This window comes from Sinocyclocheilus grahami, unplaced genomic scaffold (assembly GCF_001515645.1).
Source record: "Sinocyclocheilus grahami isolate Dianchi unplaced genomic scaffold, SAMN03320097.WGS_v1.1 scaffold1590.1, whole genome shotgun sequence".
In the NCBI taxonomy this organism is placed as follows: domain Eukaryota; kingdom Metazoa; phylum Chordata; class Actinopteri; order Cypriniformes; family Cyprinidae; genus Sinocyclocheilus; species Sinocyclocheilus grahami.
This window is the reverse complement of record NW_015506769.1, coordinates 4,269-16,185: the sequence shown is the minus strand read 5'-3', so window position 1 is coordinate 16,185 and position 11,917 is coordinate 4,269. Positions and strand designations below refer to the sequence as shown.

General features: G+C 38.7%; 1 protein-coding gene and 1 pseudogene across 1 annotated transcript in view; one reads left to right on the top strand and one right to left on the bottom strand.

Moving 5' to 3' along the window:
• Positions 1-10,172, top strand: part of mov10l1 (Mov10 like RNA helicase 1) — a 34,562-nt gene extending 24,390 nt beyond the window's left edge. The window contains exons 17-25 of the mRNA XM_016257723.1: positions 266-432; positions 2,021-2,120; positions 2,192-2,338; positions 3,976-4,149; positions 4,888-5,037; positions 7,798-7,905; positions 8,581-8,721; positions 9,445-9,536; positions 9,633-10,172. Coding sequence (XP_016113209.1) covers positions 266-432; positions 2,021-2,120; positions 2,192-2,338; positions 3,976-4,149; positions 4,888-5,037; positions 7,798-7,905; positions 8,581-8,721; positions 9,445-9,536; positions 9,633-9,654 — 1,101 coding nt within the window. The 3' untranslated portion in view covers positions 9,655-10,172. The remainder of the gene's footprint in view (positions 1-265; positions 433-2,020; positions 2,121-2,191; positions 2,339-3,975; positions 4,150-4,887; positions 5,038-7,797; positions 7,906-8,580; positions 8,722-9,444; positions 9,537-9,632) is intronic.
• Positions 10,173-11,385: 1,213 nt separating this feature from the next.
• The window catches only part of LOC107571404 (gastrula zinc finger protein XlCGF7.1-like), a 3,396-nt pseudogene continuing 2,864 nt past the window's right edge, over positions 11,386-11,917 (bottom strand).

The following is an 11,917-nucleotide window of genomic DNA, read 5'->3' as shown; positions in this document are numbered from 1 at the left end:
ACACACACATGCTCACACACACACACCTGTTCACACACTCTCTCTCTCTCTCTCTCTCTCTCTCTCTCTCACTCACTCACACACACACACACACACCGCTCTCTCTCACTCACTCACACACACACACACCGCTCTCTCTCTCACACTCACACACACACAAGTGGTGCATGTTGCTCAGAACTCTTGCTGAGTTTGCTGTAGTGCGTGAGCTGAGGTCAGATGGTGAATGTGTGTGAACTCTATCTGTGTGTCTGTGTGTGTGCAGGTGCATCACCGCATCCCCTGCAGTCGTGTGCTGGTGTGCACGCCCTCAAACAGCGCCGCGGACCTCGTCTGCACACGTCTGCACCAGAGCGGATTCCTGCACACCGCCAGCCTGGCTCGCGTCAATGCCACCTGCAGGCCAGAAGAGGTGTGGTCATGCCTGATAAAGCGAGTTACATAATCAGATTACTTTTTTCTAGCAAAGTAACCCATTACTTTTTAATTAGGAAGAAAATATCTGAGTTACTTTTTCTAATAAGTAAACCAGTTACTTTGTTTCATCATGTATTGATTGAAAGCTCTCCTGTGCTCATGTTGAGAGGAGCAAAATGTTACTTTAGTTCTAGAATAAATGACTCGCTCACAAAAAACTGATTCAGTGTTCCTCAAAATGAATAAAACGGTGAAATGCAACTCTGAATGTGACACAAACATGCAATAATTAAATGTCTTTTCTGCTGAGCTTCGATGTCCAATTCAGTCATAATACTAAGCAAAAATGACTTTAAATAAACTAACATCTGTTCTTTTTTTTTTTTAATCGCTGAAGATGTCTGAACGTTCCTCTTCTGCGTTCTAGACGAGAATTTACTTTTCCTTCAGCCTGAGGCTTTTGGTGCCAAAAAATAGAACTTTTTATATTAAAAACAAGCAAGCGATATTGTAATGTTACTTTTAAAAGTAACTTTTCCCAACACGGTAAATTATACAGAGAAAGTGAGCAAAGAACACTGAAGTCAGTCATAATGTTCTTTGACAATGACAGTCTAGCGCGAGTTTAAGCACTCTCAAAAAACTCCCTTTATAATCCGTAAAGCTGTCCATGCACGGTTTGATGAATGAATCTTACATCACACGTACATCTGCACTTTGTTGTTCATGATGAGAGAATTCTCGAGCGTGTGCACTGAACAAAAACTCCTCTGAAGGCATCTGATTGGTCATTAGCGTTCATAAGCTCAACAGACTCGTGTGTGTGTGTGTGATTGGTTATAATGCGCAGTGCTGTAAAAACACGTAACAGAGTCATGGCGCAACATTGAAAATGAAATAAAAAGTGCTGACCACAGCATTAAATTTAGATCTGCTCATTTTATTCACAACAGCCGTAATGGATTTAGTTGAACTGTGCAGCAGCATTTAACTGAGGATAGTGCGGATATTACGTCACTGATAGGCGACAGAGACGAGCCATTATTTAAAACGGGATTTTCTCTGGATTTACAAATCCTTGGGATCTTTTGGGATAACGTTGAGTACACAACTGCATGAAATCTATACATCAGTATAATCTGATCAGATTTTTTTCCCAAGCACATTTGACCAATTCCAAACCACATCAATCTTAATAACTACTATTCATTTTACATGTAATGCATATGATTGTTAACAAGGGCTGGAAGCGAAAAACATTCAGGTGTGCATAATTATTAAGCAGGGTTATTTTTACAGGCAAATGGGCCAAACAAGAGATTGAACTGAAATGGTGAAAATTATGAAATGCCCATGAGATGCATACTACAGCAAAAGATAGAAATAACTGACTTTAGCTGCTGAAAATACTAGTGTTCTAATCATTTTGGTCACCACTGTATAACTTATAATCGATTATATGTAAAATAATAGTTAAGATTTATGTGGTTTGAAATTGGTAAACATGCTTGGGGAAAAAACAATATAATATTGACTGGCATGTGATGTTAATGATGTGCAGTCAGCTCTTGTGAAGACGTGGGTGTGTTGTGTGTGTTTTCAGTGTTGGTCACTTTACACATGTGTTTGTGGATGAGGCGGGTCAGGCCACTGAACCCGAGTCGCTCATCCCTCTGAGTTTACTGTCTGAGACGAGTGGACAGGTGAGACGAGCAGAGTCCGTGTGGAAGCACTGGTCACTGCAGACGGCTTCATCCGCCTCTGGTTTCTGCAGATCGTGCTGGCTGGAGATCCGAAGCAGCTGGGGCCGGTGGTGAAGTCGAAGCTGGCCGCTGTGTTTGGACTCGGCGTGTCTCTGCTGGAGAGACTGATGGGAACGCCGCTCTACAGCTGCAGCGAGAGAGGATACAACCCCCTGCTGGTCAGGAGGCTGCGTTACAAGGGATTGTGGGATATATGAAATATTCTGAGATAAATGCAGTTTACACTTTAGTTACAGGATGCTTGACATGCTGTCAGTTTCCACAGAAAATCATTCAGTCTACAGGAATTGATCTGTTTTTGTGAAACTGATAAGAATTTTTTAGTTTTTTTTTAATCACGATTAATTGCATCCAAAATAATGTATATAAATTTGTTTGCATATTATATGTGACTCTGCAGCACAAAAGCAGTGTTAAGTCGCTGGGGTATATTTGTAGCAATAGCCAACAATACATTGTATGGGTCAAAATTATACATTTCTCTTTTATGCCAAAAATCATTAGGATATTAAGTAAAGATCATGTTCCATTAATATATTTTGTAAATCTCCTACCGTAAATATATCAAAACTTAATGTTTGATTAGTGATATGCATTGCTAAGAACTTCATTTGAACAACTTTAAAGATGATTTTCTCAATATTAAATTTCAGATTCCAGATTTCCATACATCAATGGAAGCTTATTTATTCAGCTTTCAGGTGATGCATAAATCTCAATTTCGAAAAATGGACCCTTATGACTGGTTTTGTGCTCCAGGGTCACATATGTGTGTGTACTGTGTGTATCTACATAATAAATATACACAGTACACTCACATATATTATGTACACAAAAACTTTTATTTTGGATGCGACTAATCGCGATTAATTGTTTGACCGCAATATATATATATTTTAATTGGTAAAGCCGTTGACATTGTTACATAAGATTCATCACTTTTGATCAGTTTAATGCATCCCTGCCAAATAAATGTACTCTTTTCTTCTTCAGAAAAGCAAACCTATTGACGCACAAAATATTTAACCTTAAATTATTTTAATAGATAAATTTATTTAACAACGTTTTTTTAACATGGGGGAAAAAATTATATCACCTTTAAGAAAAATGCAGATTTCTGATTTTATACTCCCCATGCGATCACTTGTTGAGCTTTGTTGTAAACCGAAGTCTCTGCAAATTTGAGAAATGAGTAGAAATGATTGTTTTAGCTTGCTGTGGTAATCGATGCAAATGTTGCGATAAAACTTAACTAAAATACTCATTTAATTGGTTATTTAAAAATGTTTTTTTTTAGTAATTGTAAAAAAAAATATATATTTCTTTATAAATGTACATTTATTTGAGCAAAGCTGTAATAAGACCGTCACGAGGAGAATCACACCATGGCAGAAGCAAATAACTATAGTGATGTTAAACAATAAATATATTGATATCCAACAAGTGCAAAGTCGGCAAACAGAAAGTGTTTGTGCAAAAATAAAACTTTTTATTTTGAAATGGTTTATACTCCAGACTAATTTCAGCTTTGAAATAATCACCGTCTCCGTCAGGAACCTTTATTGACACCTCGTGATTTAAGATGAAATCAATAAAAACATTTAAGGGAGAATCCTAGTGCATTTGCACATTAAAGTGGCACAGATTTCCTCAATTAGTTCAAATGAACTTTGCATCGTTGCAGCATGCACTGAACCTGGAACCCCCGTCTAATAATGGTTCTTATTTTCCACTGATCGGGAGCTCTTCCCAGACTCCTGTGATGAGTAGTGTATTGATGCGTGTGGTTTTGTAGGTGATGAAGCTGGTGTATAACTACCGCTCCCACGAGGCTCTGCTGGAGCTGCCGTCGCGGCTGTTTTACGCCGGAGAGCTGTGTGTTCGCTCTCAGAGGACCGTCGTGGATGCGCTCTGCCACTGGAACAGGCTTCCCACTAAGGGCTTCCCCTTCATGTTTCACGGCGTGCGGGTGAGTATCGACTCTTTCACACCTGCCTCTAGTTCAGAGAACACACTCTGGAGCGGTTCACTCGTGGTGAGAAAGCAGTCCGAGCCAACGAACCAAGCGGTATCATAATTCATAACGGGAGATATGTTACGTAAATGCAGCAGTCAGTGTCTGATTCTGTGAGTGAGAATATTTGTTTTTGCATTTGAAAACCAAAGAGCAGCTCTTCATATTAAAACATTGTGTAATTAATTGCTCTTCTCTGCGCATTACAAGAATAAATATAGCTTAATATTGCTGGCTGTAACTGCATTTATATATATATATATATATATATATATATATATATATATGTGAAGGGTTTATGTGCAAAAACATACGTTTTTTTTAATTTTCAAAAATCATGATTTTAATTGTTATATTTTTGTTTTATTGTGTTAGTTAGCTGTTTTTTTAAGTTAATGTTTAACCTAAATCTAAATAACTCGGACTGAAATAAATGAACTTTTCCACGACATTCTAATTTGAGATGCACCTGTATATAGATGGATATATTAGAGCGGGATGACTGCTACATTTGTTTGGCGTTTGCCAGGACTGCTATAAAGCCACAATAAGCTTTGCAATGTTGCCTTGTGAAATCGAACCGGACCAAGAAGAAATTGCAACATTGTAACAAATGAAGTCTCTGTTTGGGAACTAAGCAAACGATGTACAGGTCTGAAAGCACCCTCAGACGCCTCGTGTGTGTGTTTGAAGGGGACTGAGATGAGAGAGGGCAATAATCCGTCGTGGTTCAATCCCGCTGAAGCTGTGCAAGTCATGATGTACTGCTGCCAGCTCGCGAAGAGACTCTACAATCCCATCGCAGTGACCGACATCGGCGTCATCACTCCATATAAGAAACAGGTGAGTGTCTGAGTTTCAGAGCAGGTTTAGATCTGGGGCCTGTACCATGAAGCCGGTTTATCTGGCTAGTTTCAGTTTAGTTTGCACCAATCCTGGGTTTTAGGTACCATGAAAGTGGCTTGGCTTTTAGCAGCATTCACTGTCATAGTAACTTGCACTCCACAGCTGCTCTGGAGCTGGTTGTGTTCTGGATTAGAGATCTCGAACTGAAGTTGGATCAATCAGATGCAAGCAAAGTGACACATGTCTGTCTGACGCAGAAAGAAAGTCACTCAGAGTTTCTCTTCCTACAAATTAACTCTTTCCCTGCCAGCGTTTTTGCTGATTTTCACTAAAATTTCATGACACCCAGAATATTTTGCTGTATGAATATCTGAACATGCAGTACATCAAAATAAAGATCAGACCCTCTGCTTTCAAACAACAAAAATCTGTTCTAGCTTCACGTTTTTTTTTTAAATTAATACGTGAGCACTTAATGTGCTTTCTACAAAAAGCGGAGAAAATCGCATTTTTATCAAATACTACATCTGGATCATATTCCGTAATATTATCAAAGCAAAGCTGCAGTAGATGGCTTCCATCAGCGCTCCCAAAGCTTGCACACTTTCTGGATCCACGTTTCGCTCGGGAACATTAGGCAGTTTTCATTTATACGCGGTAGTGTTGTCACGGTACCAAAATTTCAGTATTCGGTACCAATACCAGTGAAAATCCACGGTTCTCTGTACCAAAGCAAAACACAAAAACATATTAATTGAACAACATCAGTAAAGAAATGGGCTGAGTCTGAGTCTGACCACATACAGCATAAGATCATTGACACCAGCTAAAATATAACTTCAGGAAATAACAAACCTCAGCTTTTAGAAGAAATTTAGATAAGATTACATATAATATTGTGTTATGTTACATACACAAGTTTATTTAATTGTTAACATAAACAGTGTTATATTATGTCCTATATTAAGTGTATATCAAATAGATGGAAACTGTAGTATTAAAAACACTTTACAATAAGATTTTGCAACTAACCAACTAAAAAAACAAGCAAAAAAAACTTTTTCTGACGGACTAAACACTGTTAACCATACATTTGTACTTTCTCTAACACGCATATTTTGGTTACACAGTTCATTTTAAAGCCTCTGGTGTGTAAAAATAGTAAATACCATTATGTCCTCCTGTTTTTTACAGTAATAAGTTATAGGAGCATTAAATAGTTAACAAAGAAATCATTTTGAACAAAATTCATTCTAATGCTCATTATATTAGCGTTAGCCGCGCTTATGCTGTTGATTAACTACGTATATGCTAACGGCGATGTTTATTTCAATCCGAAATTCAAATTAAAATATGGAATATTCATAACCGAAGCTCTAAATATTAAAAATGTAATTGAAACTTACCTGCTTGAACTTGATCGGGGTGTTTTGTTAGTTTGATGCGTTTCCTCCTCTTGAGGTCGCCACTGCTTTTAAGAAGAGGTTGCCAGATTTTCACAAACATCACATTCCGAGGATAAAATACGCGTGTTTTGGCAGGGGTCCCCTGGTAAAATTAGCATTCCAGGGGCTAAATATCATGTTAATGGGGTCGTTTTTCAACCCGCGGATATGAAAAACAACCCGCGGCAACCGTGTTAAAGCAGCCCAATTCTGCGGGAAAACCACAGACTTGGCAACACTGGAAGAGGCTAGCTTTCAGATAGCGCATCAGAACCGGGTTGACCGGGTACTCGGTACCACCGGTACTTTAAAAAACCTGGTACCGTAACGGTTTCATTTTTTTAGTACTGACTTGGTACCGAAATACCGGGTCTTTTAACAACACTAATACGCGGTTAGTGTTGATCGCATTATTTTTCATATGCATATGCTTACATATGGGATCGCTTGTTTCTGTCTCTTCCTGGTCTGTGTTTTTGATCAACACTGTTTAGACTCATTCAGGAGATGCGTAATAGCGCCCCCTAGCGTGTAACAGGGAAAACACAGAAAATTCAGTGTTTGGTGGGGAAAGGGTTAAAGGTCACTATAAAGTACCTTAAAAAAATTACAACAAATTTGTCTGGCTTTAATGATAATTCAAATTTGCATATGATTTACATAATTATAATATGATTTATATTATTATTAATCCATTACACGCAAGCACTTTGTTTAACAGTTATTATAAAGCATTTATTTTAAATGAATATTAATATATACAGATCATATGTAATATAAATAAGCGGTAGAATCAATAGATGACACTTTAAAAATGGATACATGTGTATCGCATGAGAAGCGTTTCTAAACCTGAAGCGTCATAAGTTCTATTACTTCTGTGATGCACATGTGGCGTTTCATTACATGCGTTTATAGCGCTCAATAATGGCCAATCCATAAAAACAATACTTCCAACATTTTAAATTGCAAAAAAAAGACCTGTCACGTCCCGTCACACTGGTGGTACTCTAAAACTTGTTCTAAGGCTGGCAGCTCTGTGCATGCAGAAAACCCCTCAGACACCGCATCTGTTCGTCCATTTCCGTGCATGCAGACGCTTTTATCCTAAGCAGCTTGTAAATGCTGTTTGTCATAGAGCCAGCAGTATTGAGAGGACACAATGCCAGGATTACTAGTTAACAAGCTAAGTTTCAAGTGAATTGTCCGTCTGTCTGTGGTGGGATGTAGTTATGTAAACTCCCGTTTAATCAGCAGACTTGTCTTTCATGGCTTGTATCATGATGAAGTCCTGAGATGTTTGTGTGCTCAGGTGGAGAAGATCCGTGTGCTGCTGCACAGAGTGGGTCTGGGAGAGGTGAAGGTGGGGTCGGTGGAGGAGTTCCAGGGCCAGGAGTTCCTCATCATCATCATGTCAACGGTAACCAGTGTTTTCACATCTATGTGCTTTATCAGAGTAGCTTCATTTCAAGAAACTTTGGAGTGTAGCGAAATAAGTCAAAGCATGATTTCATACTTTTTACTCCACTACATTTCTTAAAAACACGTCGCTCTTCGTTATTTTGAACTAGAGAAATCGTCGCCTGCTCTGAGAGGTGATAGTGCTGTCTGATTTGTAAATCAGCGTGCAAAATCAAATGATTCAGTCAGAGCGAGTCTCCATTAAAAACTAAACATAACAGCTAATAATCTTCCTTGCAGCCCCAGCACATACTAGATATAGTAGCCTGTGTATGCATAAATATTCATCAGTCTGTACCTTTTCATTTGAATATTCAAGTGTATTAAAAATCAAGTGCTTTGACTGGAGTGCCGGCTCGCGCTGTGGAAATAAGTGAAGCGCAGGACGAGCTCGAACTGTTTGAACAAACCTGCGATCCAGACTGGAGTCAGTCTTACTTTTTGTAAATTGCGTTGTACGTTATTGTTGCCTGTATACATCACAACAAATAGACGAGCAAGACCGGTCGTGTGAAACTGATAAAGCATCTACTGCATTATAATGAATGTTTGGAGAGCTCAGATGGATAAAGGTGAGAGGTGTTCAGATTCATCGTTCCTCTCTGATGAATTAACACTGTTTTCTAAACTGTAGGTCCGATCCAACGAGTCCTTGCTGAATGAAGAACTGCAAAGCATGCTGGGATTCCTCTCCGACCCGAAGCGTTTCAACGTTGCCATCACACGAGCCAAAGCGCTGCTCATTGTGATCGGAAACCCACACGTTTTAATCAAGGTGAGATTTAAAGCCCTCTTCACTCGATCCAAACGAAGGACGTCTGTGTAGATACTCAACACAATCCAAGCAGTTCAATCACATAACCTTTGATAACTCAGGAGTGATTTCAGACCAAGGTTTTATTTCTTTCCACCTGGAAAAGATTTAATAATTCATATTCACTTCTATTAAATAACTTGAATTAATGGAATTAACTCCCCGCATTACAAAAATCATTCCTTCCTATTTCCTTATATGAGCACAAAACCAGTCACAAAGGTAAATTTTTCAAAATTGAGATGTATACATCATCTGACAGCTGAATAATAATCTTTCCATTGATGTATGGTTTGTTATCATAGGACAATATTTGGCTGAGATACAACTATTTGAAAATCTGGAATCTGAGGGTGCAAAAAAATCCAAATATTGAGAAAATCATCTTTAAAGTTGTTCAAATGAAGTTCTTAGCAATGCATATTACTAATCAAACATTAAGTTTTGATATATTTACAGTAGGAGATTTACAAAGTATCTTCATGGAACATGATCTTTACTTAATATCCTAATGATTTTTGGCATAAAAGAAAATTGATACAATGTATTGTTGGCTGTTGCTACAAATATACCTGTGCTGCTTATGACGGTGTTTGTGCTGCAGGGTCACACATGAATAATTCTAAGGTGGTGATTTGGAGCCCCTGACAGACTCTGAACTGTGTTTCGTGTGCTTCATAACAGGACCCGTGTTTCAGCGCGCTGCTGCAGTACTCGCATGATAACCGAGCGTTCCTGGGCTGTGATCCTCCGGTCAGTCTGCAGGCCTCGCCAAGGTTCGAGGCTGTTTGGTCACCTTCATGAACTCGCTGTGTTTCTCTGGATCAGGACAACCTGGTTTCATCACTTAATGCTGTTCTTGTTCTTCACAGGATTCTCTCTGGAGAAACTTAGACATTTCTCGGATCAGCACAGTGTTGCGATGACTGTTCCATGATTGTTCTGCGTTAAATAAATAATCGTTCTGTTATCTAGCCACTTTTAGCTTGTTAGCATCTAAAGAGCTCCCTGAAGAACCGCACTGGATCTGGAGAGAGCCAGCGTTTATTTCTTTTGTGTTCCTTCAAATGTGTTACAGAAGATTAAAAAATAATTTCAGCAAGCATTCTCACTTTATGCGTTCTTGCCACTGGATCGCATACGTTTGAGCTTGAGAAGCTGCTCTTCACATTAGCGTGACTCTTAGATTAGATTATTTTATGTTCGTCTGACCAGCAACTAAAAACTCCACTCTTTAACATGACAGGCTTGTGTGTGCGTGCTCATGTAATGTAAAAATGTAAAGTTCAACATTTACTATTACATGATTAAAATGAAATGCAAGTTTATATTAGCTCCGGTTCATTCATTCAACAAACAATGAATAGTTGTATTTTCTCTCTTTTTTTTTTTGCAAAAGCAAAGAGTTCAGACAAAGAATAAACTTCAGTGATAAACTCATGAATTGCATGAATACTTCATCATTTCCATGCTGTTCTGTCATGGTCTCGCATACGTTAAATCCGCACGGAAACGTGATACAAATCTGATGCTTTTTCAAGGTTATCCGGATCTTTTCCAGATCTTTCAAAATCATTTGGCTTTGAGAAATCAGAGTTTTTAATAGATCTGATTTGATATGAAGGCAACCAATAAATGTATGTATTAACACCAGTGTTGGGAAAAGTTACAATATTGCGTCACTCCCTAAAGTAACTAATTACGTTACTTGGTTACATTTTATGGAAAGTAATGCGTTGTTACTTTTGCGTTACATTTTGAATCCGGGCAGGGCTTGCCTGTTTCTTTTTAATATTAAAAAGTTATATTTTTGTCCCTTTCACACCAAAAGCCTCGGGCTGAAGGAAAAGTAAATGTTGAGCCCAGCTGAAGGAGAAAAACTCAAGCGACTCAAACAGATGAATGTAATGCATATACAAATGTATTTCACATGCAGCACTATATAACCTACACTACACGACGAGTCACATTTATTCATACAGCACTTTATACAATACAGACTGCTTCGAATTCATTTACATTAAAGAGTAAAGAAACGGCATCTTTAATAATCCCAGACTGACTCTCAGCTCGACCGAGAACAGTATATAGAGTCATTACCGAGTCAATAGTTACAGATGAACTCGTTAGTGTGATGAACGCCAAACGTTAAGTTCTCTCGTTAGGGTTAGGGTTAATTAGGGATTCTCGTAACAGTAAATCAATATTTCAGCTCACCATGCATCACTTCTCAACAGCTATGAACTAAATTAACATACGGAGAAAAATGCAGTAATAATAATGCTTCACAAATGCTCTCTCACACAATGAATGTAATAATAATTCATACGATTTACTACCGCTCGACCTTCAACTTTCTCTATCGAATGAGTGAAATCTGCAGGTCACGTCAGTAAAAAAAATCTTTAATCACATCCAAAATAAACGCTTTAGTGTACATATGTGTGTGTGTGCTGCGTATATTTATTATGTATATATAAAGACACACACATGCATGTGTATATATATATTTAAGAAAAATTTGCATATATTAAATGTGTGTGTGTGTGTATATGTGTACATAATTTCAAAATGTATACATGCATTTGTTTGTCTTTATATATACATAGTAAATATACGCAGCACACACATATGTACACTAAAGCGTTTATTTTGGATGTGATTAATCTGAATCTACTAGAGCTGAGAACGAACTTCGCTCCGTCTCGACTGTAAACAATGCTTTCGTCTCTGAACTGATTATGTGCTGCTGCCCCCCCACCACCCCACACACACACACACACACACTCACTCTCGTTCAGAAAGTATATACTGGTTTCTGCTCTCTAATGCGAGCGCCACTTCTGGTGTCTCTTCAGGTGCGAGGACAGAATGAACCTCTGGCCGCACGGCTCACATCTGAAGGGCATGTCTCCGGCGTGATACTCCCCCCACCCCCCCCCACACACACACACACACACACACACACACACACTCACTCACTCACTCACTCAGAAAGTATATACTGGTTTCTGCTCTCTAATGCGAGTGCCACTTCTGGTGTCTCTTCAGGTGCGAGGACAGAATGAACCTCTGGCCGCACGGCTCACATCTGAAGGGCATGTCTCCGGCGTGATACAGCACCGGCTTTTTGTAGTTGCACACCTGCGCGAGTTTC